At 41.1% G+C, this 26,492-nt stretch overlaps 1 protein-coding gene across 3 annotated transcripts in view; it reads left to right on the top strand.

Annotated features, from left to right (window-relative positions):
• Positions 1 to 26,492, top strand: part of LOC126335397 (monocyte to macrophage differentiation factor 2) — a 159,011-nt gene that overhangs the window by 50,024 nt on the left and 82,495 nt on the right. For all 3 annotated transcript variants that reach the window (XM_049998640.1, XM_049998639.1, XM_049998638.1), the window contains one exon: positions 15,135 to 15,222. In XM_049998640.1, coding sequence (XP_049854597.1) covers positions 15,145 to 15,222 — 78 coding nt within the window. In that variant the 5' untranslated portion in view covers positions 15,135 to 15,144. The remainder of the gene's footprint in view (positions 1 to 15,134; positions 15,223 to 26,492) is intronic.

Here is a 26,492-nt window from a genome sequence, read left to right as displayed (position 1 = left end):
AGGGTCAGTATTGCCTCACGTGTTCCAATATTTTTACGGAATCCAAACTGCTCTTCCCCAAGGTTGGCTTCGACCAGTTTTTCCATTCATCTGTAAATTATTCATGTTAGTATTTTGCAGCTGTGACTTATTAAACTGATAGTTCGGTAATTTTCACATCTGTAGACACTTGCTTTCTTTGGGATTAGAATTATTATATTCTTCTTGTAGTCTGAGCGTATTTCACATGTCTCATACATCTTGCTCAGCAGATGGTAGAGTTTTCTCAGGGCTGGCTCTCCCAAGGCCATCAGTAGTTCTAATTGAATGTTGTCTACTCCCGGGGCCTTGTTTCGACTCAGGTCTTTCAGTGCTCTGTCAAACTCTTCCTGCAGTATCATATCCCCCCATTTCATCTTCATCTACATCCTCTTCCATTTCCATAATATTGTCCTCAAGTACATCACCCTTGTATAGACCCTCTATATACTCCTTCCACCTTTCTGCTTTCCCTTCTTTGCTTAGAACTGGGTTTCCATCTGAGTTTATATTCATAGAAGTGGTTCTCCTTTCTCCAAAGGTCTCTTTAATTTTCCTGTAGGCAGTATCTATCTTACCCCTAGTGAGATAAGCCTCTACATCCTTACATTTGTCCTCTAGCCATCCCTGCTTAGCCACTTTGCACTTTTTGTAGATCTCACTTTTGAGACGTTTGTACTCCTTTTTGCCAGCTTCATTTACTGTGTTTTTATATTTTCTCCTTTCATCAGTTAAATTCTATATATTGCATACATCTCTGAAATTTATACTATTTACCAAACAAAAAATAATAGCAACTAAGAGAATTTTGTAAAAACAAAGGCTACCAAAAAAGATGGAAGAGCTTACTACGAAGAATTCAGTGACAATATTGTGGAGGGAAACAATACTTATTAACAGTGGTGGCAGCTGATAAAATTAAAGACAATTTTTGGACGTAACAAAAATTTGCTAGAAATTCTTTAAATTTCAATTATGAATAGTGTTAACAGTGTATTGTCCAGGTTAAAGCATAAAGTATAACTGTGTATGTGGATAGTTACTGCTCACCACATGAGGAAACATTGACAAATGGGCAGGTATGGAGAATGGTTATGGTACACTGATTAGCCAAGGTACTAAAGCATATCAGCAATTCTGATGATCACTGGTAACACATGGCACTCATAAATTATGTAATTTATGGGACGCATATTAAAAATCCGGAGATTGTTCATTGTAGTTAACAAAAGATTCTCGCTATTGAGGTTGAATTTGAGAGTGAGAGTGATAGTGAAGTTAATTGTTGTATGTTTTTACTAGCCACCGGATTTGCCTGTGACAGTTCTAGAGTCATTCAAAGAAAGGATACAGTCAGTAGCACAGAAATACACAGATCATAGGCCATAGGCCCAAGGTATTCCTGCCTGTCGGGAGAGGTGACTAAAAGGAGTCTCCTACTTTTTGGCCTTACTCATTATGGTCCCCTTTTAGATTTTGACCTCCACACGGTCCAAGTTTTTCAAAGCATGGGAGCCTTACGTGGAGCATCTTATATCACTCACGCATTAAGATCTTCTGCGCCCATTATTGTCATGGCACTGCGACTCCACCAATATTCCAGCTGTTTGGGTGAGGACACCTTACGTGGTACATAATCTCCCATCCATTATCCGCTGTCCTCTTCTGCCGCATGACAATACTGGATTTATAGACCTCCAATATCCAGCACTGTACCCTCTTGGTTGTAGTCCCCTCACTACACAGGGGTCAAACTATTGAAGCTTGAGCTGCAACCTCCCCATACACGTCAAGAAGTAGATGGCCATCATATTGGGTCTCCTGGCAATGGCCATCACATCAGGTGGCCTTTGCTGTGACAGGGTGGCACCCATGTGGAGAGCCTCTGATGGGAGTGGGTGGCATCAGGGCGGATGACTTGCAATGAAGCAGACCAAGTCACCTTTTGCTCTGGAGTCTCTAAGAAAGGGAAGGCTGAATTCAGTGCTACTGAGTATGAACCTAAATTGTTTCCCTCCCTACCTACACCATGGGAGGAATGTAGGGCTACAGAAAGAAGAATGCCGTATTTGCCTCATTACTTAGTGTGCAGCAGTACCGATGGGAACTCCTTCTATTTTTTGTTGAGCACCTGGAGGATAAGTTCGGCGAAGTGACAGCGCTATCCAAAATGCGCAGTGGCTCAGTCCTGATTCAGATGGCATCCCAAGCCGAGTCCCAGGTGTCACTCACGTGTGACTGGCTTGATCAATTCCCATAAAAGCCTCAACATGGTCCAGGGAATTATTTTTCATCACAACTTTCTGTTGCAATCTGACGTGTTCACTTCATCCAGCACACCTATAGGGGGCCTAAAGATAATAGGGTTGCCATCGGTGCCTTCATCTTGGGCTTTGAGGATGATTCATTACCTAAAAATGCCAAGGTGATGGTATACAAATGTGATTTCAAACCATACGACCCTCCCCCTATGAAGTGCTTTAAGTGCTGGAAAATTGGGCACATGTCCTCCTGGTGTCATTCCTACACCACGTATTGAGATTGCAGGCGTCCACTACATATGAATTACTCTATATGCCACTCCTCCCACCTGTGTCAACTACAGAGAGCACCACTCCCTCTGCTCGCCGGCCTGCATAGTACTCCAAAAGGAGTGGAAAATTATGGAGTACAAGACCATGGACAGGCTGTCTTACCACAAGGCTAAACTGAAATACGAAAGATTGAACCATGTTCAAATGCTATTATCTTATGCTGCCGCTGTGACGATGTTGCTCTCCTTGACTCCGTTATGCCCCTCGTCTAAGTGTTCTTCAGAGGGCCCTTTGGGCCACCCATCTTCATCTCTCCTCCTGGTGGCTGGGGGCCCGTCTTCATCTGCAGCTCCCGAAATTTCTACTTTGGGAGCACTGTCTCCCAAACACCGAAGACATCGGTTCCCTCCACCCAGCTGCAGAAACGTCAGCCCCCTCTTTGCTCCTCTTGCACAGATTGGGTCTCGTAGGACTCTACCTCCCATGGTCACCTCCCTGGTCAGGTGGACACCAGCCAGTGGCTGAAGGAGCCACTAGTTGCTGGTTGAAGGGCTTCACGGTCTTCCTGTCCCTGAAGCTACTTTAGAGAAACCCTCTTAACAAGCCGCTAAAGAGCAATGAGAGGGCAAGCAGACAAAGAAGTAGTCTGTAGGAAAACAGGAGACTCCAGTGGCCTCTGCATCACCATTCCCAAACAGTCCCGCATCCGAGGACGAGGTGAAGATTCTGTTATAAGATTGGAGACTCCAGTGACCCCTGCACTACCACTCCCTAACAATTCCATGTCTGAGGATGAGGTGCAGATTCTGGCGTCCCCTTAGAACCTGGATATCACCTACACCTTAGATGCACTCAACTGGTGGCGACAGGTGACCCTTCAGACACCTTTAGAAGCTGTGGTTGTCAGATTGAGGACACCGCAGGAAATTACCACCTGTAACATAGAACTTCCTCCAGATGGTGAAGTGCTGCTCGAAGGTTGACTGCACTAATTTCCCAACACTTTTTCTACTTCTGGGTGATTTTAACACCCATAACCCTTTGTGGGGTGGAATTAAGATTACTGGCTGTGGTAAAGATGTTGAAGATCTACTAACTCAGCTCGACCTATGCCTCCTAAATACAGGTGGCCCCAATCATTTCAGTGTGGGACATGGCACATACGTAGCCACTGACCTCTTGGTTTGCAGTCCTGGCCTTCTCCTGTTTATTTACTGGAGGGCTCATGACGACTTATGTGGTAGTGACCACTTTCCACTCTTCCTGTTTCTTGCCCAGTGTCACTCACATGAACGCTTTCCCAGATGGGCTCTTAACAAGGCTGACTGCGAGGCTTTCACTTCCACTACCACTGCTGATTGGCACCTTCGATGAGGTGATCCACACCTTTACTAGTGCCATTGTTGCCACAGCTGAATCGTCCTTGTTCTTCAGGTTGCTTCAAGTGGAAATCAGTGCCTTGATGGTCGCCAGAAATTGCTGTGATGATTAGAGACCATAGGCAGGACCCCAATGTCATAAGCACCACCTGTCTCTGGAGCACCTGACTGCCTTCAAATGGCTCTGTGCCCAGGTCCGTCAACTTGTCAAATGATAGGAGGAGGAGTGTTGAGAATAATACATCTCCACCATTGGAACATGAACTTCTCCTTTCCAATTTTAGACCAAGCTCAAACACCTTTATGGGTATCAGACCTCTCTAGGTATACCTAGAACTTCCACACATGGAGCTTTAAATGCTGATGCTGATGCAGAGTGCCTTGCTGAGCTGTATGCTCTTATCTCTGCATCTAGGAATTTCCACCCCACCTTTCATCTTGTAAAACAGCGAGTGGAAGGACGACAGCTATCTTTTGCTCCACGCCGCCCTGAGCTATATAATGTGAGTGGGAATTTCTCAGTGCCCTTGCTGATTGTCCTGACATATCCTCTGGACATGAATGCATACATTCCCAAATGATTAAACATCTGTCAGCGGATTAGTAGCACCACCTTCTTGCTATCTTCAACCGCATCTCTAGCAAAGGCAAATTCCCATTACAATGGCGGCAAAGTATCATCATTCCAGTGCTAAAGCATGGTAAGAACCTGCTAGATGTGGGTAGCTGTCATCCTATCAGCCTTACCAATGTTCTGTGCAAGCTGCTCGAACATATGGTGAAACGGCGGTTCTGTTGGATCTTTGAGTGTTTGTGCCTTCTGATTCCATCCCAGAGCAGTTTCATCAAGGTTGCTTCACCACTAACAACTTGGTATATCTGTAGTCTGCCATCTGAATGGCCTTTTTCTATCTTCAACACCTTATTGCCATCTCTTTTGACCTAATGAAAGCCTACGACACCACTTGACAACACCACATCCTTGCTACTCTGCACAAGTGCGGACTGTCAGACTCTTGCGCGGACTGTCAGACTCTTGCGCGGACTGTCAGACTCTTGCGCGGACTGTCAGACTCTTGCGCGGACTGTCAGACTCTTGCGCGGACTGTATAACACATCTTAATTTGTAAGCAATTTTTTAAAAAATAACGTGTTTACCATTTTTATTATTAGATTACAAAGCCATACTAAAAAAATTCTAGGTTTATACAACCAAACTGACCTTTAAAATCCCTGAAAATCACCATCTGAACTTGCTTCTTCTTCTTCTTCCTCATCCTCTTCATCATCACATTTATCCTTTTCATGTATAACATGGTCTTCACTGCCATCAAGAGCATGACTTATGCCGCACTTCTTGGAAGATTTGACAGTAATGTCTTCTCTCACTCTAGAGCATGGCTGTTTTATCAACTGATGCGCTTATTTGATTATAAGTTGTTTTAAAGTTCCCTTTGGTCTGAATTCATGTCGGGTGTCTTCCATTTGTTGCATTCCTCTCTCATATACACTTTAAAAAGGTTTATTCATAAAGACATCAAGAGGTTACAATTGTGAAGTAAGTCATCCTGGATTAACAGTGATCTCTGTGTTTCCCTGTCTCCATTTCTTTTTCACAGAATTTTTTGAATGACTACTAAATGGATCTAGTACAAGAAGAGAACTCTTCTTCAATAAAACACCTTTCCTTCTCTTCCGCACTCTGTTAATCCTTAATTTTGCACTAACCTCGTTCATCCAACCCTTGGCACATATGTTAACAACAACACGTGGCAGTATTTTAGAAGATTTTGGTATTGTTAATCCATAGTTTCATACCAGCCCTGTCCATCCAACCCTTGTCACGTACATTAACAGCAACATCTGGCAGTATTTCAGAACATTTTGGTACTGTTTTGCACTTTAAAATGATCACTGGATTAAGTTAACTACATTGGCACTTTTCTTTCAATGTTGAATAATAAAATGATGGAAAGGTAATATTTTTTGTCATATTCTTGTGGCATTTTCTGAGATATTTTGGTTTTTGACTGTCTCAAAGACTTCATAAGTAATAGAGCCCAGTATATTGTCCTCGATGGCAAGCATTCATCGGAGACAGGGGTAACATCAGGAGTGCCCAAGGGAAGTGTATTATGACTTGCTATTTTCTATGTACATAAATGATCTGGCAGACAGTGTGTGCAGCAATCTGTGGTTGCTCACTGATGATGCTGTAGTGTACAGGAAGATGTCGAAGATAAGTGACTGTAGGTTGATACAAGATGACCCAGACAAAATTTCTAGTTGGTGTGATGAATGGCATTTGGCCGTTAATGTATAAAAATGTAAGTTAATGTGGATGAGTAGGAAAAACAAATCTGTTGTGTTCAAATACAGTATTAGTAGTAGTTTAAATATCTGGGCATAATGTTGTGAAGTGATATGAAATAGAATGAGCACATGAGGATTGTGGTAGGGAAGACGAATGGTCAACTGCAGTTTATTGGGAAAATTTTAGGAAAGTGTAGTTCATTTGTGAAGGAGACCATATATAGGAATGCTAATGTGACCTATTTTTGAGTACTGCTTGAGTGTTTCGGATCTGCACCAGGTCAGATTAAAGGAAGCATAGAAGCATTTCAAAGATGGGCTGGTAGAGTTGCTACCATTGGGTTCGATCAGCATGCATGTCTTATGGATATGCTGTAGTATAATAAGTGGGAATTCCTGGAGGGAAGAAGACATTCATATCAAAGAACACTGCTAAGAAAGCTTAGAAAATCAGCGTTTGAAGCTGACTACAGAATAATCCTACTGTCGCAACATATATTTCACATATGGTTTTAAAGATAGGGTATGGAGGCAATAGACAGTTGTTTCTCCCTCGCTCTGTCTGTGAGTGGAACAGGAAAGGAAATGACCAGTTGGGGTACAGGATACCCTCCACCATGTACCATTTGGTGGCTTTCGGAGTATGTATGTAGATGTAGAACCAACTCCACCCTTAAAGTCTGTCTAGTTACATGGAAACACCAGCTTATGAGCATGTATTTGAATCATTTCTGTATTAATTCCAGGGCTATTTTGATGGTGTTAATACATCATCTTCTAGTTTTGGCCGTTTTGCATTCATTCCTCTATTTGCACATTTAGTCTTCCTCACTTTTTTCAGTTCTTCTGTACTAGTCTGCAAATTGTGAATGGTTTTTTTCGTTGGTGAAGGGCTGAAATGCTGCTCAGCTACTCTGTTCCCATGTTCTTCTACATTTGCTAGTACTTTCAATTTACAGCCCACATCATATGAATACCGTTTATTTTTGTCATTATGAAATTAGCTGCTAACAAAAACATTGTACAGTTGCTGATAACAAAAATCACTTTCAGTTCAAGTTCATTGGGACTGTAGTCTGTGGTATGTTCTGGATTTATGATGACAGGGGGCTGAGGGAGGAATTGTCACATTTGTTGCATCGGTGCGCTGGTGCTGCCAATTGAATCTAATGTTTCCAAATAGAGATATTTTTCCTGTGGCATCGAATATATGGCCATTTTTAAGATTGGTGGGAATTTTAAATTGAGCACCTGGACATTTTCATATTAATATTGAGTATAAGACACACGGAGTTTTTGAGGCAATTTTTGAAGACAAAAGTGCGTCATTGTGGAATATGGTATGTGATAGCTTCCAGCTTATTGACTGCCATTGAGTACCATAATCTTTCAGTGTCTTCACGTTCAGATCATTAGTATAAGTTTACAGGTAAATTACTTAATTTGTCACTTTGGTAAGGCATAAAAATCTGCATCAGTTGCAGGAGGACAAGTTTGTCTCTGACTGGATGAATGTCATGATATTTGTTTGCACTGCGTAAGAATAAGTTGTACCTGTGTAGAATATCCTATCAGTGTTAGTATCTCTTGATCCAGCATCTGTGAAACCACAGTTTTCTACCTAGACCTTGATGTAATTCTTGTCTGATTGCTCTGAATATCTTTCCACATCTGCTTAACTTCTAATGCATCAAAAACCTTATAATTTTTGTTGCTCTTGTGGTAAAACAAGAGCTGTATTGTTTGAGAGATACAGAGGTGGCCGAGTGTGCTGGGACTTACTCCAGTTCACTGCTAATAGCGCCAATCACCATAAAGTGCCTGTGTGTAGTGTACAAGTATTGCACCATAATTAATAATAAAATTAAAAGTTAAAGTTGCTTTTTCAAACTTAGTCAACATATACTCTAGAGTAATAATGTTTCAAATGTTAGGTCTCAGATTGTATAGGTCAATATTTTACCTAAATCCACCGTCTTAAGAAACAAGAAGTGGCACTACATAATAAAGTTAGAAAGCCAGAAATTGGTCATAATGTTCAGATGTATATCAAAATTAACTGGTGCAATTCTCAACGTGATTAAACAAAAATTGTGGTCAGAATCCGCATTTTTAAGAATAATGGAAGGTGCTAAATATAGGACTTATAAATGTGAAAATTTGTATGATGCTTCAATTCAACACAAAAATAATAACTACATGGCCCCATTTAGCTACCTCTAATAGTTTTCAAGTAATTTAATGAAAACTAAAATTGGAACTAAAATGTCCTTATTTGTAGTAGATTAAGTGTCTTTTATACTAATGCTAGAAAGTTTTGGTTATAGCTCATGATAAAACTTATTAAATAATAGAGCTGTATCAAGTTTTAGGACCGTGATGTTAACAACAACCAATACAAGGTCTCTTAAAGTTATAGTTCAGCGGTAATTATCTACTGTGAGTTCCATTCTAAAAATTCTAGAAGGCAAAGGTTTTATGCAAGTGAGCTGAAACTTTTTCTGTGATTTCAAACAACTTACCTACATGCATGCAAAAATTATGAAGATTCTAAACTAATTCTTAACATTGTTATTAAATATTGTGTTTATGAGAAAGTGGCCATTTAGAGACTGCTGCCGAGTGCATAAGGTGGATGACCGCAGGTGTTGCCTTATCCATCTGATGCACCACATATATAAATAGAGCCCGAGAGGCAAGACAAGGCATTCGCTGAGTATCTTCTGGAGAGTGCAGATGCCTGTGCTGGGCTGTGCTAGTACTCTCCCTCTTTGTTGCTACTCAACCATAGGAAACCACTTGCGGGACTAGTCGCTGATTGTCTGTGCACATCAAGCCAGGCAGTTCGGCACTAAGGCTTCCGAGCTCCTGATTTTATTAAATCAGAAGGGGAGTTTCAAGAAGATTGTGGCACAGGTGACTGATTTATCAGTGGCTTGGGTGCAAAATTGTCATTGCGTGTTGCGAGCTGTGGGTTGGCGCGGTTTGGTGCGCGTCTTCTCTTTGCTGCCAGCTGCTTTGCCGGCTGACCCGAGTACTTCATCACTGCTGCAGATACTTCAGCTGCTCCTCCGAGGTGTAGGGCATTTACATGCCAGGGCCTGGTCACTGGCCAGATACCCGCACTTGGTAGACGTTAGGGTCGGTTCGGCACCGGATATGAATAACGGTGTCAACGAAGGTGACCGACACTCTTTGGCAGCTATTGACTTTTCCTCCTTTTCCCGTTCGAGCATGGAAGATACAGTGAGACTAGAGGTGTCCAGATCCGGAGGGACAGGGTTCATAATCTAACACAGGGACATTCAGGTGCTAGGCTCGATCTTGAGCAACCCCATGATCGAGAACATTCTCACCCACCTAGGACTGACCGAGGAAAGGAAACAGATGGCAAGGGTCCTATGCACAGAGAGGCGTAGGGAGAAAGTGCGGCAAGAACAAGTGTAAAAAAGGAAGGGCAAATGTAAGATGTTACTGAAACCCCCTCGCAGACAAAGTAGTCACGACCAAAAAGCATGCAGAGTCACCAGAGCTCAAGACCAAGGGCAGCAGGGGGCTGAAATGCCCCCCCCCCCTCCCCTCCTACTCCTCCTGTTCCCCTTGTTCTCTCCGTAGAGCATGCAGGAGAAACACTCCACCCACCCTGAAGTAGGCCCCAGTAACCAACCAGGCCCCTGTAGAGAAACTCCAAAACCAGATTCTAGCCCAAGCAGCAACTTGCAAAATAACGAAATTACAGAAACACACACACACACACACACATCACCAGAACACAGTCTCCTCAAACAGCCCAGAACCAGCCAACACAACAGAACCGGAACAAGCCCTCAAAGACCAAAGACAGAGCAGGAGTGGACCGGCAGTGGGGAATTCCAGCTCATGTGGAAGATAGTGCACGTCAAGGCCCCGCGCCCCGCTGCTGCTGCCAGCCGGCCCGACCACCAGCGAGAACAGATTCTCGCTGCTGGAAGATGGGTAAAACACTACACAACAGCCCCAACCCCAGCCCACCATCAACCAACAGGCAAAAAACACCAAACTGCCACCAATAGTTGTGACGTTCCCTGAAACTTACAAACATTTAAACAACTTAATTGCTAACATTGTGGGCAAAGACCACTTCCAAGTGAAGTCAGCCAGAGGGCAACAAAATCAAAATCACACTGAAGACGCTAGAGGATTACAACAACACCAACAGAGCAGGCCGGCAAACTGAAAAGCATTGCGCGCAACCACCAACTACATGTGTGGAGCCCAGAGGAGCCCACACCAAACAGCAACAGGGCGGACTTCCTCGATATAGCTGTTACGAAAGGTCTTGCAGGTTTTGTGGCTGTGAGTTCACTGAACAGAATGTCATCCGACCACAATCCTGTAATCTTTGAAATCGACATAGGCAGGTGACTACCGCCCACTCAGCAATTACTCACGCACAGACGTACCATTTGGGAACAATTCAAAGAAAGTGCAACAGCAGACTTCACAAACACCCCACTCCCTTTAGACGACATCAAACAAATGCTGAGAAGTTTCACCAATGCGATCCTGCAAGCAGCAAAGAGTGGACCATCCGACCCCACTCCAGTGCCACCTCCCATCCAGCGACTGCCACCCCAGCTGCTTGCCCAAATCAAGCACAGAAACAGGACTGTGAAGGAATGGAAAATAACATGAAATCTGGTAACAAGGAGGCTACTCAACCATCTTCAAAGAGAGCTTAAAGTGTCACTCACTCAGCACAGAAACCAGCAATGGTCAATCCGCCTCAAAGCCCTCAAAGTGCAGGATAACAGCCTCTGCCAAGCCTCCAAGCAGTTCAATAAAAGATGCGCAAGGATGCCGCCTCTGCACGGTGAGAAAGGACTAGTGTTCAATGCCCAAGATATAGCCAATACACTTGCCGATATTTCCGAGAAACAGTTACCCCAGCACAGGTGCAGGATCAAGAACACAAGAGAATGGTCCATGAACAGCTAGCTGCATTTCTTGCAGCAGAAGATGACATCAATGACAACATCCTGCCTTCTCAACTGAGGAGGTAGCCAAAGCCATCAAAACGCTGCCCACTAGGAAAGCCCCAGGTCACAAACTCCTCACAAATGAACTGCTAAAGCACCTGCCCAAGCCAGTGATAGAGAAACTGACGGAAGTATTCAACGAGATCACCTGAACACAAAAATTCCCTAATCAGTGGAAACATGCGGAAGTGATCGCGATTGCTAACCCTGGAAGAGATCCCCTCTTTCCCCAGCACCACCACCCCATAAGTTTGGTTCCCACCCTCAGTAAACTTCATGAGTGCATCCTGTTAGTTCATATTGAATGCTACATATGCAGTGAAGAAATGCTCCCCTTGTTTTAATTCAGATTTCGCAACAAACACTCAGCACCACAACAAATCACGAGAGTGATTGAGGCCACCACAGAAGCCTTAAACCGGAAAGTATATTGTGGCCTAGTGCTGCTTGACATAGCCAAGGCCTTTGACAGTGTGTGGCACACTGGACTATTGTACAAATTATACTCTTTGGGGTTCCCCGGCCAAGTTGTTAAGTTACTGTGCCATTACCTAGCCAGTTGCATCTTCTGTGCCAATGTAGACTTTGCAAAGTCCACCACACCAGGCATACGAGCTGGAGTCCCACAGGGATCAGTGCTAGGCTCTGTGTTGTACAACTTGTACACAGTTGACACACTGATTGTCCCGCAAACCCACACAGCTCAGTATGCTGATGACACGGCCTTTTTTGTCACCAGCACAAACAGAAAAGTAGTCACACACAGACTGCAAAACCTCCTCAGCAAAACAGAGACTTGGGCCAATAAATGGAGAATATCAGTCAACAGTGAAAAACACAAGCAAAGCAACGATGATCTCACAGAGGAAAGGCAAATGGTCCCTTGAACTTCATCGCCGAGAAAACATACCACTTAGTCTTCACAGACGTGACATCCCATGGAGAGCAACAGCTAAATACCTGGGAGTCACATTAGACCAACTCCTGATGTGAAGAACATACAGATATGACCTCAGAAGAAAAGCGAGTGCTAGGATGAATGAGTTGTACCCGCTGTTAAATAGCAGCAGCAGCATCGCAGCGACCATAGGAGTGAGGCTCTTTTGCAGTTTAGTCAGACCAGTTTTTGAGTATGCCTGTCCTGTGTGGGGATATGCAGCCAAAACACACATCGCACAGCTGCAAAGAACACAAAACAGGGCACTATGACGGGCACTACACGTCTCCTATAGATTTCAGACAGCCGACACCCAGGAAGCCGCCAGAATGAAGACACTAATACAAAGGTTCCAAGAACTCACGACCGCTTTCTATCAAGTCGCAAACAAATCGGAAAACCCCCTCATAAAAAACCTAGGGAACTACCCCAGTCTACCAAAAAAATTCAAGAAGCCCAAATCGCTCCTGAAATAAATACAAATTACATTATACAACACATTCATACACAGTTAGAGCCATAACAAAAAGTTAAGAGCATGCCCAACATGCTAATCTTTATTCCCATTAGTTAGAAGGAAACATATGAAGACAACAACGTTCACAATAGACATTCTCCCGTGGGTGAGAAATTAAATATGCAGAGAGAGCCAAGGCGAGGCTTCACTTTACACTCAGCCACTGTAAGATCTGCATCGCCAGAGTGCACCCTGCCTCAGATGATGTCAGAGGCAGGCTGTGAAAAAATGTTCATTTTCCATAATAATAGATAGTGAACTCACGAGGACTGTACACTGTACTGGATCTCTTAGATTTCCAGTAAAGTTACTGTTAGTGTGCTGCCCATGATATTTACAAATCCCTGTGGCAAGTGGTGACTATTATTTCCCACTTTTGTAGCAAGCATTTATTTTCATTATCTGTAGTCAGGGCGAAAGACAATTTGGTAGGAACTTACCTTAGATGTCGCCTCTGAACTGTTTATTGCACTATTTAGGATAGAGATATTTACTGTCAGTATGATCATAATGAATATTTCGTGTTGTGTGTGTGTGTGTGTGTGTGTGTGTGTGTGTGTGTGTGTGAAAATTTACTAAATATATGTATCAATTAGAACTCGAAATCTTCATTTATAATCGTAGTCATGATCCCACTGAACAAATAGAGAATAAAAACATTTCTTTCAGTGGGCTGGACAAGAATGTGGACTTGCAGAGTGGGAACTGTGGTCAGTGTGTTCTCCATCACTTTCTGGCTGACCACAAAAATAGTTGACAGGCTCTTGTAAAAGACTGTGAATGACAATCAACCTATATTTACAACATTTCCAATTAACACCAGTTATCACACCAACTGCCATACAAATGGTTTAAAAAAAGAAAGAAAAACACAATAGCACAACTTTATTTCAAAATAATATTTGATTGTAAATTTAACACATGGAACATTGTATTACAACAACGATCGAAACAAACCAATATCATGCATCAGTTACATATAATTATAAAATGTTTTACTCTTTAAAGTAAAATGTTTAATTTGCAAATCAGGCACACTGGCGGGGCTGCTGTGTATCAAAACAAACCAGAAGTTAGTGCTGCCTTGAAAGCAAAGTTGGATGATGGCACAGCAAGCTGTGGAACACACAACATCGGTCAGGGTTGGTAGTGTCAGCTTGTAAAAAGACTCTTGCAGATCTTAAACTGGATTATCTGGATCTGTATCACGTGCATTGGCCTTTCACTTTCAAGGAGGGAGATGACTTCTTTCTCAAAGTAGAAGACACTTCAATTATTACAACAGATGTTGACTATCTGGATACTTGGAAACAAATGGAGGAATATGTTCACCGTGGTCTTATGAAGAGTATTGGTGTATCCAATTTCAGCAGCAAACAGCTAACTAGATTACTAGAAGTTGCAAAGATCAAGCCAGTCAGGTTGAATGTCATGCCTACCTCAACCAGAAGAAATTAATTCAGTTTTGCAAGGAAAGAGACATTGTTATTACAGCATATATTCCGCTTGCAAACCCTTCCATGAGAATGCCAGAGGGCGAGGTGCCACTCGTTCAGAATCCAAAGATCAAGGAGCTTACTGAAAAATATGGAAAGTCCTTTTGAGATACTTGAGTCACATTGGCACAGTTCCAATACCAAAATCTGTTCACGAGAAAAGAATTAAGGAGAATTTCAATGTTTTTGATTTTGAGCTGAATGCTGAAGACCTAGCTTACATTGACACTTTCAATAAGAACTACAGGGTGTGCGCATTTAATGAGACCAAAGCTGCCATACACTACCCATTGTATGACGAGTTTGGAAGTTGCAGACATTTCAAAACTTGATGTGAAGTGCCACATCATGACAACTTAACCACATTCAGTCTCTCACCCTCCTCACTTGACACAGCCCCCCCCCCCCCTCCCCACTTGCCCCCTACACACACATATTGTTAAAACATTCTGAAATTGTCTTGTGATGTAAAAGAAATTGTCAACCAGATGTTATTTAAGTTTATGTGTAAAGTTAATGGCTTAATCATTGAACCAATTTAAACATATCTATATACTCATTAACTCAGTTGACTTCCACCTTTTTCATTATTTTATTGCCTATTCCTTTCATTTAATCCTTCTAATATTGCTTCTCCTTGGTCACTTTTTGTGGTTCCTGAAATCTCTTAAAATAGTGTATCAATATGTGGCTCTTTCATCTATGTCTTTTCTTTTCCTTATGTCAGTTTGTTCCAAGTTATTCTTGATGTTTTACGAATCGTCTCTCATTAATCCACTAAACCACTTTTTTCTGAAATTTACTTTTGTCTCTGCAAGGTAAGAAATCTATGACACCAAGTGCAACAATTTAATGTTGCCAACATTATTGATTACAGTTCAATGCTGCATTTCTTAAAGTATTCTTCATTCAATTGTTGCAGTGTACACTGGATGAATGAGAAGCCTACCCACCATAAACCATACAGGCCAGCACCCATAGAGCATATTGCAAATGTGGTAACACATGGGGTAAGTGTTAGCTGTCATTTATAAGGCATTTGTTAATCAGGGCCTCCATAAATAGTGGATCTTAACAATTGCATGTAACATGGACTAAGCATACTGTGTTAGGGAAAAACAGTGATAATCTTGTCTGGCCCCAGCAGCTAGATACAGTGGTCTCTCTCTTTGTGTGTGTGTGCGCACGGACTCAACGTCTCCACTATGTGGTGAGAACAATATATCATTTTCATAATATTATCAAAATATTATATTTTTCAGCCTCTGATTGGATGATGGGTTGCTGTGTAGCCAAAACCAGTTGTCACACAATTTGTGTGACATGGAGCTGAAAAATATATTAAAACATTGAGTTGTGCATATCTTTTGAAGGCCAGCAATATTATGAAGCAATTTAACTTACACTTTTTGTATTTTGTATGCTGGTTTTGAAAATATCTAACTCCAAATATAAGTCTCACTCTGTGAAAGTTAAATATAATTTTTAATCTACAATATACAAAAAAAATCCAGAAAGTCTACTTCTTTGCTTTTAACATAAAGGGGCTTTTTAATTGTAGGGGAAAAACTTCAAATTGCTAGTATTGTATACTTACAGATTACCATGAAAGTTATACGAAATGAAGCTGTAGGTGGACAAGTCAAAACATGCTTCAGTGCATTTGTGAACTACCATACCAGTAATGTAACCATCAGTTGTAATAAGTTTAACAAGAGATATTTCAGTGGGATAAATAATGGTACTGACCAGTTTTGTGATAACTTTTTTTTCATGGACACCAGACAGTGAATAATTGTTTTTAGGTAATTTTTCAGGGGTCCACATTACTTTATTGTACTGTATTTAGATGATGCAACTTAATCATCCACCAGGGGTTGGGAGTTCCTGTTGGCATTTTTTTCTGTTTTTTCAAATTAAATTTGGATATCTTATTTCAGAGGATAATTGCAAACTTGAGGTCACTTTCTGCTAAGGTTGACCTTCATTGCTCATTGAATAATGTATTAGCATTGTTACGAGAGAAAAAAAAGATCTTGATTTAGTTTTGTGATACTGAAGTGATATTGCAAAATAATTTTCACTGAATACTAAAAGCTTTTCCATGTGTTCATGCACATCCTCTGACATTAGGTGCCATTCACATTACAAAGTGGAAGTTTTTCCTTATTTCTTTGAGGTTGCTGCACTGTTACCAATAGACAACGGTGTTATCAACCAATAATCAGTGTGTGTTCTGCTTGTTCTGTATGATGTGTGTAAAATTTGAAGAACATTAGTAGCCCTTTTATGCCTCTTTGGATTGCAAGAGAAGTCCTCAGTAAATGTAAGAAAGAGTCTACTACCATGGCATACTTACTGTAAAACTTAATAAATACTGTCATTGTCTGATGTTTTGTTCGTTTTCACTTGTTTCTATTCCATTCCAAAATCAGAGCTCTTCTTTTTTTCAGTGTAACTCATTTGTGAATTTGTGCAACAGTGTTAGGATAGGATAATTTTCCTGTTTGATGGAATTTTTAAAAGTTTAAGACTTCGTTATCTTCCATAGTCCTCTGTTTTGGAACTAGGCTAATATAATGGCCAGATGGAAATTTTTGACTTGAAAAGTAATTGCACAGAGACCAGAATTTTCTATAATTAAATTAAAGATATTTTCATAGCTTGTGGTTGTAAAACTTCACAAAATGTTTTACATTCTACTCTTCTTGCCGAGACAGAAGACACTTAATTCTTGTTGTGTCAGTTCATTTTCTTTAAGTATTTAATAAAGATTGTTATGATTTCTGTTTTCTGAGTATTTTCAGCCATAATTATGAAACCTGAAACCTTTTATCATCTTCTAGGATGCAGAGTTAACAGGTGTTCTGTTTTCGGATGACAAGAGACAGTGTGTTATTGGGTTGCAAGGCACACATGTCTCTCAGTTCAGTTAATTTGCATGTTGTGTGTAGCCGATCCTCTTCTCTGTGTAATCACCTATGTCGATCTTCCCAAAAGCTTCTTCTCCGAAGACCATAGCTGGTTAAAGAAATTTATTAAAATACTTCTCCATCCTTGAAATAGTTTTGGTACTCATAAAACACTTTTCAGTTCAATCATTATATCTTTTCAACTTTCAGACAATAACTTCTCCAAGCTAACTTATTCCTTTAACATTAGACTCATTTACACATATTCAAATAGCATACATGTGTCTTGCTTCATTCATAGCAGTTCAAAACTCTCTAGTCTCAAATGAGTCCAACACCTAAATGAACATAGAAATCTATATTCAATTGTTCATTAGTCTTTTTACAATCAACAGACACACTAAAGGGCACAGAATACTACATAAAGTTTCCTTGTTCTTCTCAACCTGTACATGGAGCCTCTGTGGACTGTACAGCAGGTACTTGTCTGCTGCCGTTCAGCTGCCGGTACCATCGTTTTTTTTTTTACCTGCACGTACAAATAGGTGATGCATAGTAGAGCGTATTCATTTCTCCCACTCACCTCAAAAATATCGGGTGTTTGAAACGGTGGAAAGCCGAGTGGTTCTAGAATTTACCCTGAAATTCTCAAAGCACTACAGTGTGTAGATCATACATTTAAACTGTGTCCATTCATTTCAGATTTGATCTTCATGCTCTTGTTTTATCTTACAGATGGGTTAGGAGGAACATTTTATCCATTGTGCTGTACATATAATTCCCATTTGTCCTTTTTTGTTGGGGAGTATTATCAAAATGTTCATTGATTCCTGTTTTTGTTTTTTGTTTTTTCATTGACAAAGTCTGCATTATGTGTTGCCTGCAGGACCAAAATTCTTCTGTTTGTCTGTTAACATATAAGTTGTTGAAGACAGTTGTAACAGAAAGCATTCACTATTATTTTGAAAGACGTTTTGCCTTTTCTATTGTAATGTAATCTATAGTTCTTCTAGTTGCTGCTTGCATGGTCAGTCATCCTCCCCTTCCTACTATTATTTTATTGTTAGGGCCTTTAAAGCTGCCAGGACAAGTTTTTAGCGGAGTCAGTTATGCTTAGTCAAGATGATACTAGTCACATATGCTTTTCCACATGGTCCTGTCATAGTGTCAGTTATATGGTCATACTCTGTTTCTTTCAGAATTATTGGTCCAATTATTTGAGACCTCTTTGCATATGTTTCGTCCTGTTTATATGCATTAGCCTAAACTATGACTGAACACATTTAATCCTGTATCTGTGTAGGGTACTTCCAACAAAACATAATGGAAATTTGTGATGTAAAAATACATAAAATAAGGGAGAGGCAACCACTTACCTATAGCAGACCAATGGACGGAGCACTGAAACACATAACAGAAAAAAGTTTTCTGCGACATGTTTCTGTGTGTCACACATCAATCCGCTTTAAGTGACTGGTTGTCTTTCTTATTTTTTGTACAGGTATACTTCCAAGAAAGTACAAATATTTGCCTGTATGCTTCAGCACACTTTGACAGAAGACTAAATACTTTTCAGCAGCAGAACCAAAGTAACTTGTTATTTGGCACCGCTTTTTGAACTGTTTTTGATGTACGTAATGTAAGAATGTTTATGCACTGATGTCTGCAATATGTTATTTCTTGAATAAATTTCTATGAACTCCTTGAAAACATCACTGTACCTGATTATACTTCTGTTACAGCATTGTTATGGTGTGCTTCACCACATTGTTTCATAATACTTTCTACTTCATGTTTCCTAAAGCTTTTTGCGTCTCTAACTGTTTCATCTCTTCAGGACATTTGTTTTCAAATGATGCACCACTTGAGCCCTGTGAAGAGAACTTTGCTGTAATATAATTATTTTCTCAGTTTTTCTCAAGTGGCAGCCATAATTTTATGCTGAGCTTTAAGAAGTTCATTTTTGTTTTTTGTTTTTTTTATGTCAGTGCTGAGGGACACATTTGAAATACAGTTATTTACAATTTTTCATTATATCTCATTTTGTGTGCTGTTGTGGTCGAGTTCAGTGAACTAGTTTTGAAATAGTAGTGCTCTTCATATTGTGACATTGATTATTAGTATTGCCTTCAGCTTCTAAAAGACTGAAGGGTTAGTTTTTGTTTTCTCGTTTTACTAGTGTAGATTTACGCCACTAGCAGTGTCACAGTCAGGTAGTTTGAATGTTGTACAGCAGCCCTTTGGTAGACAACAGCCCTTTTTTTTCCTCATTTGAATTCCAGTAGGTTGGATAGGGAGTGTGCATACTGTGTGTGGATGCAGGGGGAATTATTCACAGTTCATGAACACTGTTGGATATAGTCAGCTGTCTGTGGGCTGCTGCATTGTTGTGTAACAGTAGAGAAACTGATCTGCCACATGAGACACTGTTTTTGAGCAGCTAGGTCAACAGCCAACATTGAATAGAAGTATTTTAGACTTTGTAGCTACAAACAGCCCTGATCTGAATGACAGATACAGTATAGAGACAGGGATTAATGAAGATGATGTCATCAAAGCAACTTTGATTACTAAAGTTAATAAATGAATCAGGAAGGCGAGGAGAGTCTTTCTGCTAGAAAGAGCCGATAGACATTTGCTAGCATCCCACTTGGACACTGAATTGACATCATTTAGTTCCAGTACAATGGTCACAGAGAAATTATGGGCAAAGATTAAACAGATTGTAAATCATACTCTGGAGAAGTACTTACCAAGAAAGTTTATTAAGGATGGAACAGTCCCACTGTGGTTTAACAACAAAATTCGAAAAATGCTGAGGAAGCCAAAGTTGTGTCAGTCCTGGTTCAAAAGAGAACATGCAAATAACAACAGGAAAAAGTTAATAGAAATGAGTGCATCTGTAAAGAAAATGATGCACAAAGCTTACAACTACTACCACCATTATATCTTAGCCAAAGATCTTGCTGAAACCCCAAGGAAATTCTGGTCCTATGTAAAATCACTAAGAGGGTCTGTATCTTGTATCCAGTCATTCATTGATCTGTCTGGTGTGGAGTAGAATGTACAGAAGTAAAGCCGACATTTTGAATTCCAAACTTAAGAAATCACTTATACCATTGTTTGATCATTGCACAGTCTCCTGTTGTGAGGACATAGAAATAAGCATCACTGATGTAGAGAAACAACTGAAAGAATTGAAAACAAATAAGTCACGAGGTCAGGATGGAATCCCCGTTCAGTTTTACTAAGAGTACTCTACAGCATTGGCCCATTACTTAGCTAATATTTATCGCATCTCTCCTATTGCAAAATCCCAAGTGATTGGAAAAAGTACAGGTGACTCCTGTGTATAAGAAGGGTAAAAGAATGGACTCACAAAATTGTAGACCAATATCTTTAATATCACTTTGTTGCAGAAACCTTGAACATATTCTCATTTCTAATACAGTACTGTAAATTCTCTACAGCAGGAAAAGCTTGACTCCACAAATCAGCACAATTTTAGAAAGCATCCTTTGTGCAAAACTCACCTTGCCCTTTTCTCAATTGAGATCCTGCGAATCATGGATGAAGGGCAACAGGCAGATTTCATATACCTAGATTTCCGTAAAGCATTGGACACGGTGCCACACAAATTGTGATAGGACTTGTTGTTTTGTATATATGTAAATGATTTGGCAGATAGGATAAGAAGTAGTCCTTGACTGTTTGCTGATGATACTGTGGTGTATGGGAAGATGTCATCTGTAAGTGACTATAGGTGGGTACAAGATTAAGTGACTATAGGTGGGTACAAGATGACTTGGACAAAATTTCTAGTTGGTGTGATGGATGGTAATGGGCTCTAAATGTAGAAAAATGTACATTAATGCAGATGAGTAAGATAAACAGAGCCATAATGTTAGAATATAGTGTTAGTCGTGTGCTGCTTGACATGGTCATGTCGGTTAAATATCTGGGCATAATGCTGCAAAGCAATATGAAATGAAATGAGCATATAAGGACTGTAGTAGGGAAGGCAAATGGTTGATTTCAATTTGTTGGAAGAATTTTAGGAAAGTGTGGCTCATCTGTAAAGGAGACTGCATATAGGACACTAGTGTGACCCATTGTTACTACTGTTTAAGTATTTGGGATCCACACCAGATCAGATTAAAGGAATATGTTGAAGCAGTTTGGAGGCAGGCTGCTAGATGTGTTACCAATAGTGTCAAACAACAAGCTAGTATTGTCGAAATGCTTCAGGAGCGTAAATGCGAATCATTGGAGTGAAGGTGATGTTTTTTCAAGGAACACTATTGAGAAAATTTAGAGAACTGGCCTTTGAGGCTGACTGCAGAATGATTCTACTGCTGCCAACATACATTCTGTGTAAGGCCATGAAGGTAAGATGAGAGAGATCAGGGCTTGTACGAAGGCATATAGACAGTCATTTTTTCCCTCCACTCTGCACTACTTGTGGAGTATGTATGTAGAAGTAAATGTACATGCCAAAACAATGAATATCAACTTTGAGATAAAGGCAGTAAAAATAATAGTAATCATAACAGTAAAGGGCATTTGGAATAATGTATGAGGGACATTCAGTAATTAATGCAATAACTTTTTTTCTGAAAGTAGGTTGGTTTTATTCAGGATTCCAATACGTCATATTATTCTTCACTCTTTTGGCTACAAAACTCTATTTTTCAACATGACCTCCATTCAATGTAATGGCCCTATGCCGCCTTAATGGGAGGGCTTGTATTTGTATGCCTGCATGGCGTTACTCTGTTGGTCGATGTTGGAGCCAACATCTTGTTGCATCAATAACCTTCCCATCACCTACATACTTCATCCTACAGAGTGCATCATTCATTGGTCTAAACAGACGGAACTTGGTAGGAGGGAGATCCAGGCTGTAGTGTGGATAAACAAGAAGAGTCAATTGAAATTTTGTGAGCTCCTCTCAGTTGTGTAGACTTACGTGAAGCCTTGGGTAGTCATGGAGGAGGAGAAGTTCATTTGCATTTGTGTGGCAACAGAACACACTGGAGGCGTTTTTTGTTTCCAGAGGGTGGCACAATACTCTTCAGATTTGACTGTCGCACAATGAGGGAGCACATCAAACAGAAAAAACCCTTCAGATTCCCAGTAGACTTCCCATGATTTTATCAGATGAGGATGCAGCTTTGTGCATTTTCATCAGAGTAGAGGTGGTGTGGTGCAGCTGCATCAGTTACCCTTTTGTTTCTGATTTGATGTTATGAACCCATGTTTCATCATCTTTGATGATCTACATCTACATCCATACTCCGCAAGCCACCTGACTGTGTGTGGCGGAGGGTACCTTGCGTACCTCTATCGGTTCTATTCCAGTCTCATATTGTTCATGGAAAGAAAGATTGTCGGTATGCCTCTGTGTGGGCTCTAATCTCTCTGATTTTATCCTCATGGTGTCTTCGCAAGATATACGTAGGAGGGAGCAATATACTGCTTGGCTCCTCGGTGAAGGTATGTTCTCGAAACTTCAACAAAAGCCTGTACCGAGCTACTGAGTGTCTTTCCTGCAGAGTCTTCCACTGGAGTTCATCCATCATCTCCGTAATGCTTTCGCGATTACTAAATGATCTTGTAACGAATCACGCTTCTCTCTGTTGCATCTTCTCTATCTCTTCTATGAACCCTATCTGGTACGGATCCCACACTGGTGAGCAATATTTAAGCAGTGGGCGAACAAATGTACTGTAATGTACATCCTTTGTTTTCGGATTGCATTTCCTTAGGATTCTTCCAATGAATCTGTCTGGCATCTGCTTTACCAACGATGAACTTCATATGATCATTCCATTTTAAATCACTCCTAATGCCTACTCCCAGATAATTTATGGAATTAACTGCTCCAGTTGCTGACCTGCTATATTGTAGCTAAATGATAAGGGATCTTTCTTTCTATGTATTCGCAGCACAATACACTTGTCTACATTGAAATTCATTTGCCACTCCCTGCACCATGCGTCAATTCACTGCAGATCCTCCTGCATTTCAGTACAGTTTTCCATTGTTACAACCTCTCAATATACCACAGCATCATCCGCAAGAAGCCTCAGTGAACTTTCGATGTTATCCACAAGGTCATTTATGTGTATTGTGAATAGCAACAGTCCTACAACACTCCCCTGCGGCACACCTGAAATCACTCTTACTTCGAACTGGTATCCCATCAGGTCCAGCAACCTTTCCTCTTTTGAGCAATTTTAATTGTTTCTCTATCCCTCTGTCGTCTGTTTCGATATGTACCATTTTATCATCTCTGCGACAATCTAGAGAAGGAACTACAGTGCAGTCTTCCTCTGTGAAACAGCTTTTGAAAAAGACATTTAGTATTTCGGCCTTTAGTCTGTTCATCCTTTGTTTCAGTACCATTTTGGTCCCAGAGTGTCTGGACATTTTGTTTTGATCCACCTATCACTTTGACATAAGACAAAAATTTCTTAGGATTTTCTGCCAAGTCAGTATTTAGTTTACTTCCGAATTCATTGAACGCCTCTCGCGTAGCCCTCATCACACTACATTTTGCTTTGCATAATTTTTGTTTGTCTGCAAGGTTTTGGCTATATTTATGTTTGCTGTGAAGTTACCTTTGCTTCCACAGCAGTTTTCTAACTCGGTTGTTGTACCACAGTGGCTCTCTTCCATCTCTTATGATCTTGCTTGGCACGTACTCATCTAATGCATATTGTACTATGTTTTTGAACTTTGTCCACTGATCCTCAACACTATCTGTACTTGAACAAAATTTTTGTGTTGAGCTGTCAAGTACTCTGAAATCTGCTTTTTGTCACTTTCGCTAAACAGAAAATTCTTCCTACCTTTTTTAATATTTCTATTTATGGCTAAAATCATCAGTCAGTAACCGCTTTATTATCACTGATTCCATGTTCTGCGTTAACTGTTTCAAATAGTTTGGGTCTGTTTGTCACCAGAAGGTCTAATACGTTATCACTAACAAGTCGGTTCTCTGTTTAACTGCTCAAGGTAGTTTTCAGATAATGCACTTAAAATAATTTCACTGGATTCTTTGTCCCTGCCACCTGTTATGAATGTTTGAGTCTCCCAGTCTATATCCGGCAAATTAAAATCTCCACCCAGAACTATAACATGGTGGGGAAATCTACTCGAAATATTTTCCAAATTTTCCTTCAGGTGCTCTGCCACAACATTGCTGGGCCAGGGGGCCTAACACATCCAGTTACCATATTTGAGCATGCTTTAACTGTGACCTTCACCCAATTATTTCACATTTCGGATCTCCGTCAATTTCCTTTGATACTATTGCACTTTTTATTGCTATAAACATGCCTCCCCCCTCACTGTACAGCCTGTCTCTGCGGTATACATTCCAATCTGAGTTTAGAATGTCATTACTATTTACATCTGGTTTCAGACAATTTTCTATCCCTAGTACTATGTGGGCATTGTGATTGTTTGTTAATGAGAGCAGTTCTGGGACCTTTCTATAGACTCTCGTGCAGTTTACTATTACGACATTAATATTGTTATTCCCTGATGTGTTTTGCCTACTACTACCTTGTCACATCTCAGGAGGCGTCATTTTCGGCCTAAGGAGGGAATTCTCTAACATAAAAAACCCACATGTGCACTCCACACGTACTCCACTACCCTTGTAGCCGCTTCCTGCATGCAGTGCACGCCTGACCTATTCAGGGGGACCCTACATTTCTCTATCCGATAGCGGAGGTCGAGAAATTTGCACCCCAGATCTCTGCAGAATCGTCTGAGCCTCTGGTTTAAGCCTTCCACTCGGCTCCAAACCAGAGGGCCGCGACTGGTTCTGGGAACAATACTACAAATAGTTAACTCAGATTCCACCCAACGAGTGAGGCTTTCCGCCTTCACCAACTCTGCCAACCGCCTGCATGAGCTGAGGGTGACCTCTGAACCCAAACGGCAGGAGTCATTGGCGCTGACATGAGCAATAATTTGCAGTCGGGTGCACCCAGTGCTCTCTATCGCCGCCGGCAGGGCCTCCTCCACATCTCGGATGAGACCCCCCGGCAAGCAGACAGAGTGAACACTGGCCTTCTTCCCCGACCTTTCCGCTATTTCCCTAAGGGGCACCATCACCTGCCTAACGTTGGAGCTCCCAATAACTAATAAACCCCTCCCCCTGTGTCTCTGCTCGGACCTTGCTGAAGGAGCGGCCACATGTCCACTCACAGGCAGAACAGGCGATGCCACACGGCCAGCCTCCACATTGACCCTCCGCCTCGTGCGTCACAAACGCAGCTGAACCCGCCACTCCCCTTTGGAAGAGGGTGGCCCAACCGCGCCCGGTACCCGCAAAGATGTCTCGACAGCAGGGACCGCTGAAGCATGTAACACCTGGGGTGTACAATGCGTCGCACCAGACTCCCCACTCCCGCTACACTCCAAGGCAGCAGCATGAAGATGGCTGACTGTGGCCATCAACACGTTCAGCTGTTCACAAACAGTGGCCAGCTCCTCCTGCGTCTGTACACAGCAGTCACACATCCTATACGTCCTAAGAAATCAATTTACTGTAGAGAGTTAATAAACTTTTAACTAGACTGCTAATTCACTAAAGGCAGCTGATAGCTGACTGAACTGTGGTTACTAGACACTTCTTGGTGAAAACAATGAAAATAAGCACTACCTGCCTCTGGACTGTATTCAGAACAAACACTAGCACTACTGGCACTACAGATGACTAAAGGGACTCTCTCTGACTGTATTCAAAACAAACATGAAATCTATGTAACACTATTACTAGCACTCGAAAATTAAATCTTCCTAAAAGCAAAAACACATGGAAGAAGTAGTGACAAGTAAGAAAAATACAGTTAATTCTTAAAGTAACGTAGCTCGCTGCACAGCAGATGTGAAGCAGACGACAAACAACGGAGGCATCCAGTCGTGCACAGAGGTGTTTCATTATGATCCATCAAGCACCTCGAATGAGATTATTCATGCATTCCAGCATTGCAAGAGTCACAGCTGTGTGCAGCCAGCATTGCACAAACATGTTGCAATCATGACAGATGCTGTGCCAAAAAACTCACCAGGTTTTTGTTCACTGCCAGGTCTCTGTAGACATTCTACAAGTGGATATCTGTGATGCTCTGGTTTTCTGTCAAAATTAACTCGGTGACAGCTCTCTGTTTGGAATGTACCTCTATTACAGATGACATCTTCAAGGCTAATATAGCACTGCCACCTATCAGAGTTTCATGAAACTGTAGGGGCTGAATTGGGAATATTCCACAGGGCCCCACAACAAATTCTACATTTTAAACTGATATTGGTCAAGTAAAAAATGTTACATTGCTTATTGAATCCCTCAT

This window comes from Schistocerca gregaria, chromosome 2 (genome assembly GCF_023897955.1).
Source record: "Schistocerca gregaria isolate iqSchGreg1 chromosome 2, iqSchGreg1.2, whole genome shotgun sequence".
NCBI classification, from domain to species: domain Eukaryota; kingdom Metazoa; phylum Arthropoda; class Insecta; order Orthoptera; family Acrididae; genus Schistocerca; species Schistocerca gregaria.
Note: the sequence above shows the minus strand (reverse complement) of the source record. Positions and strands in the feature narration are given on the sequence as shown.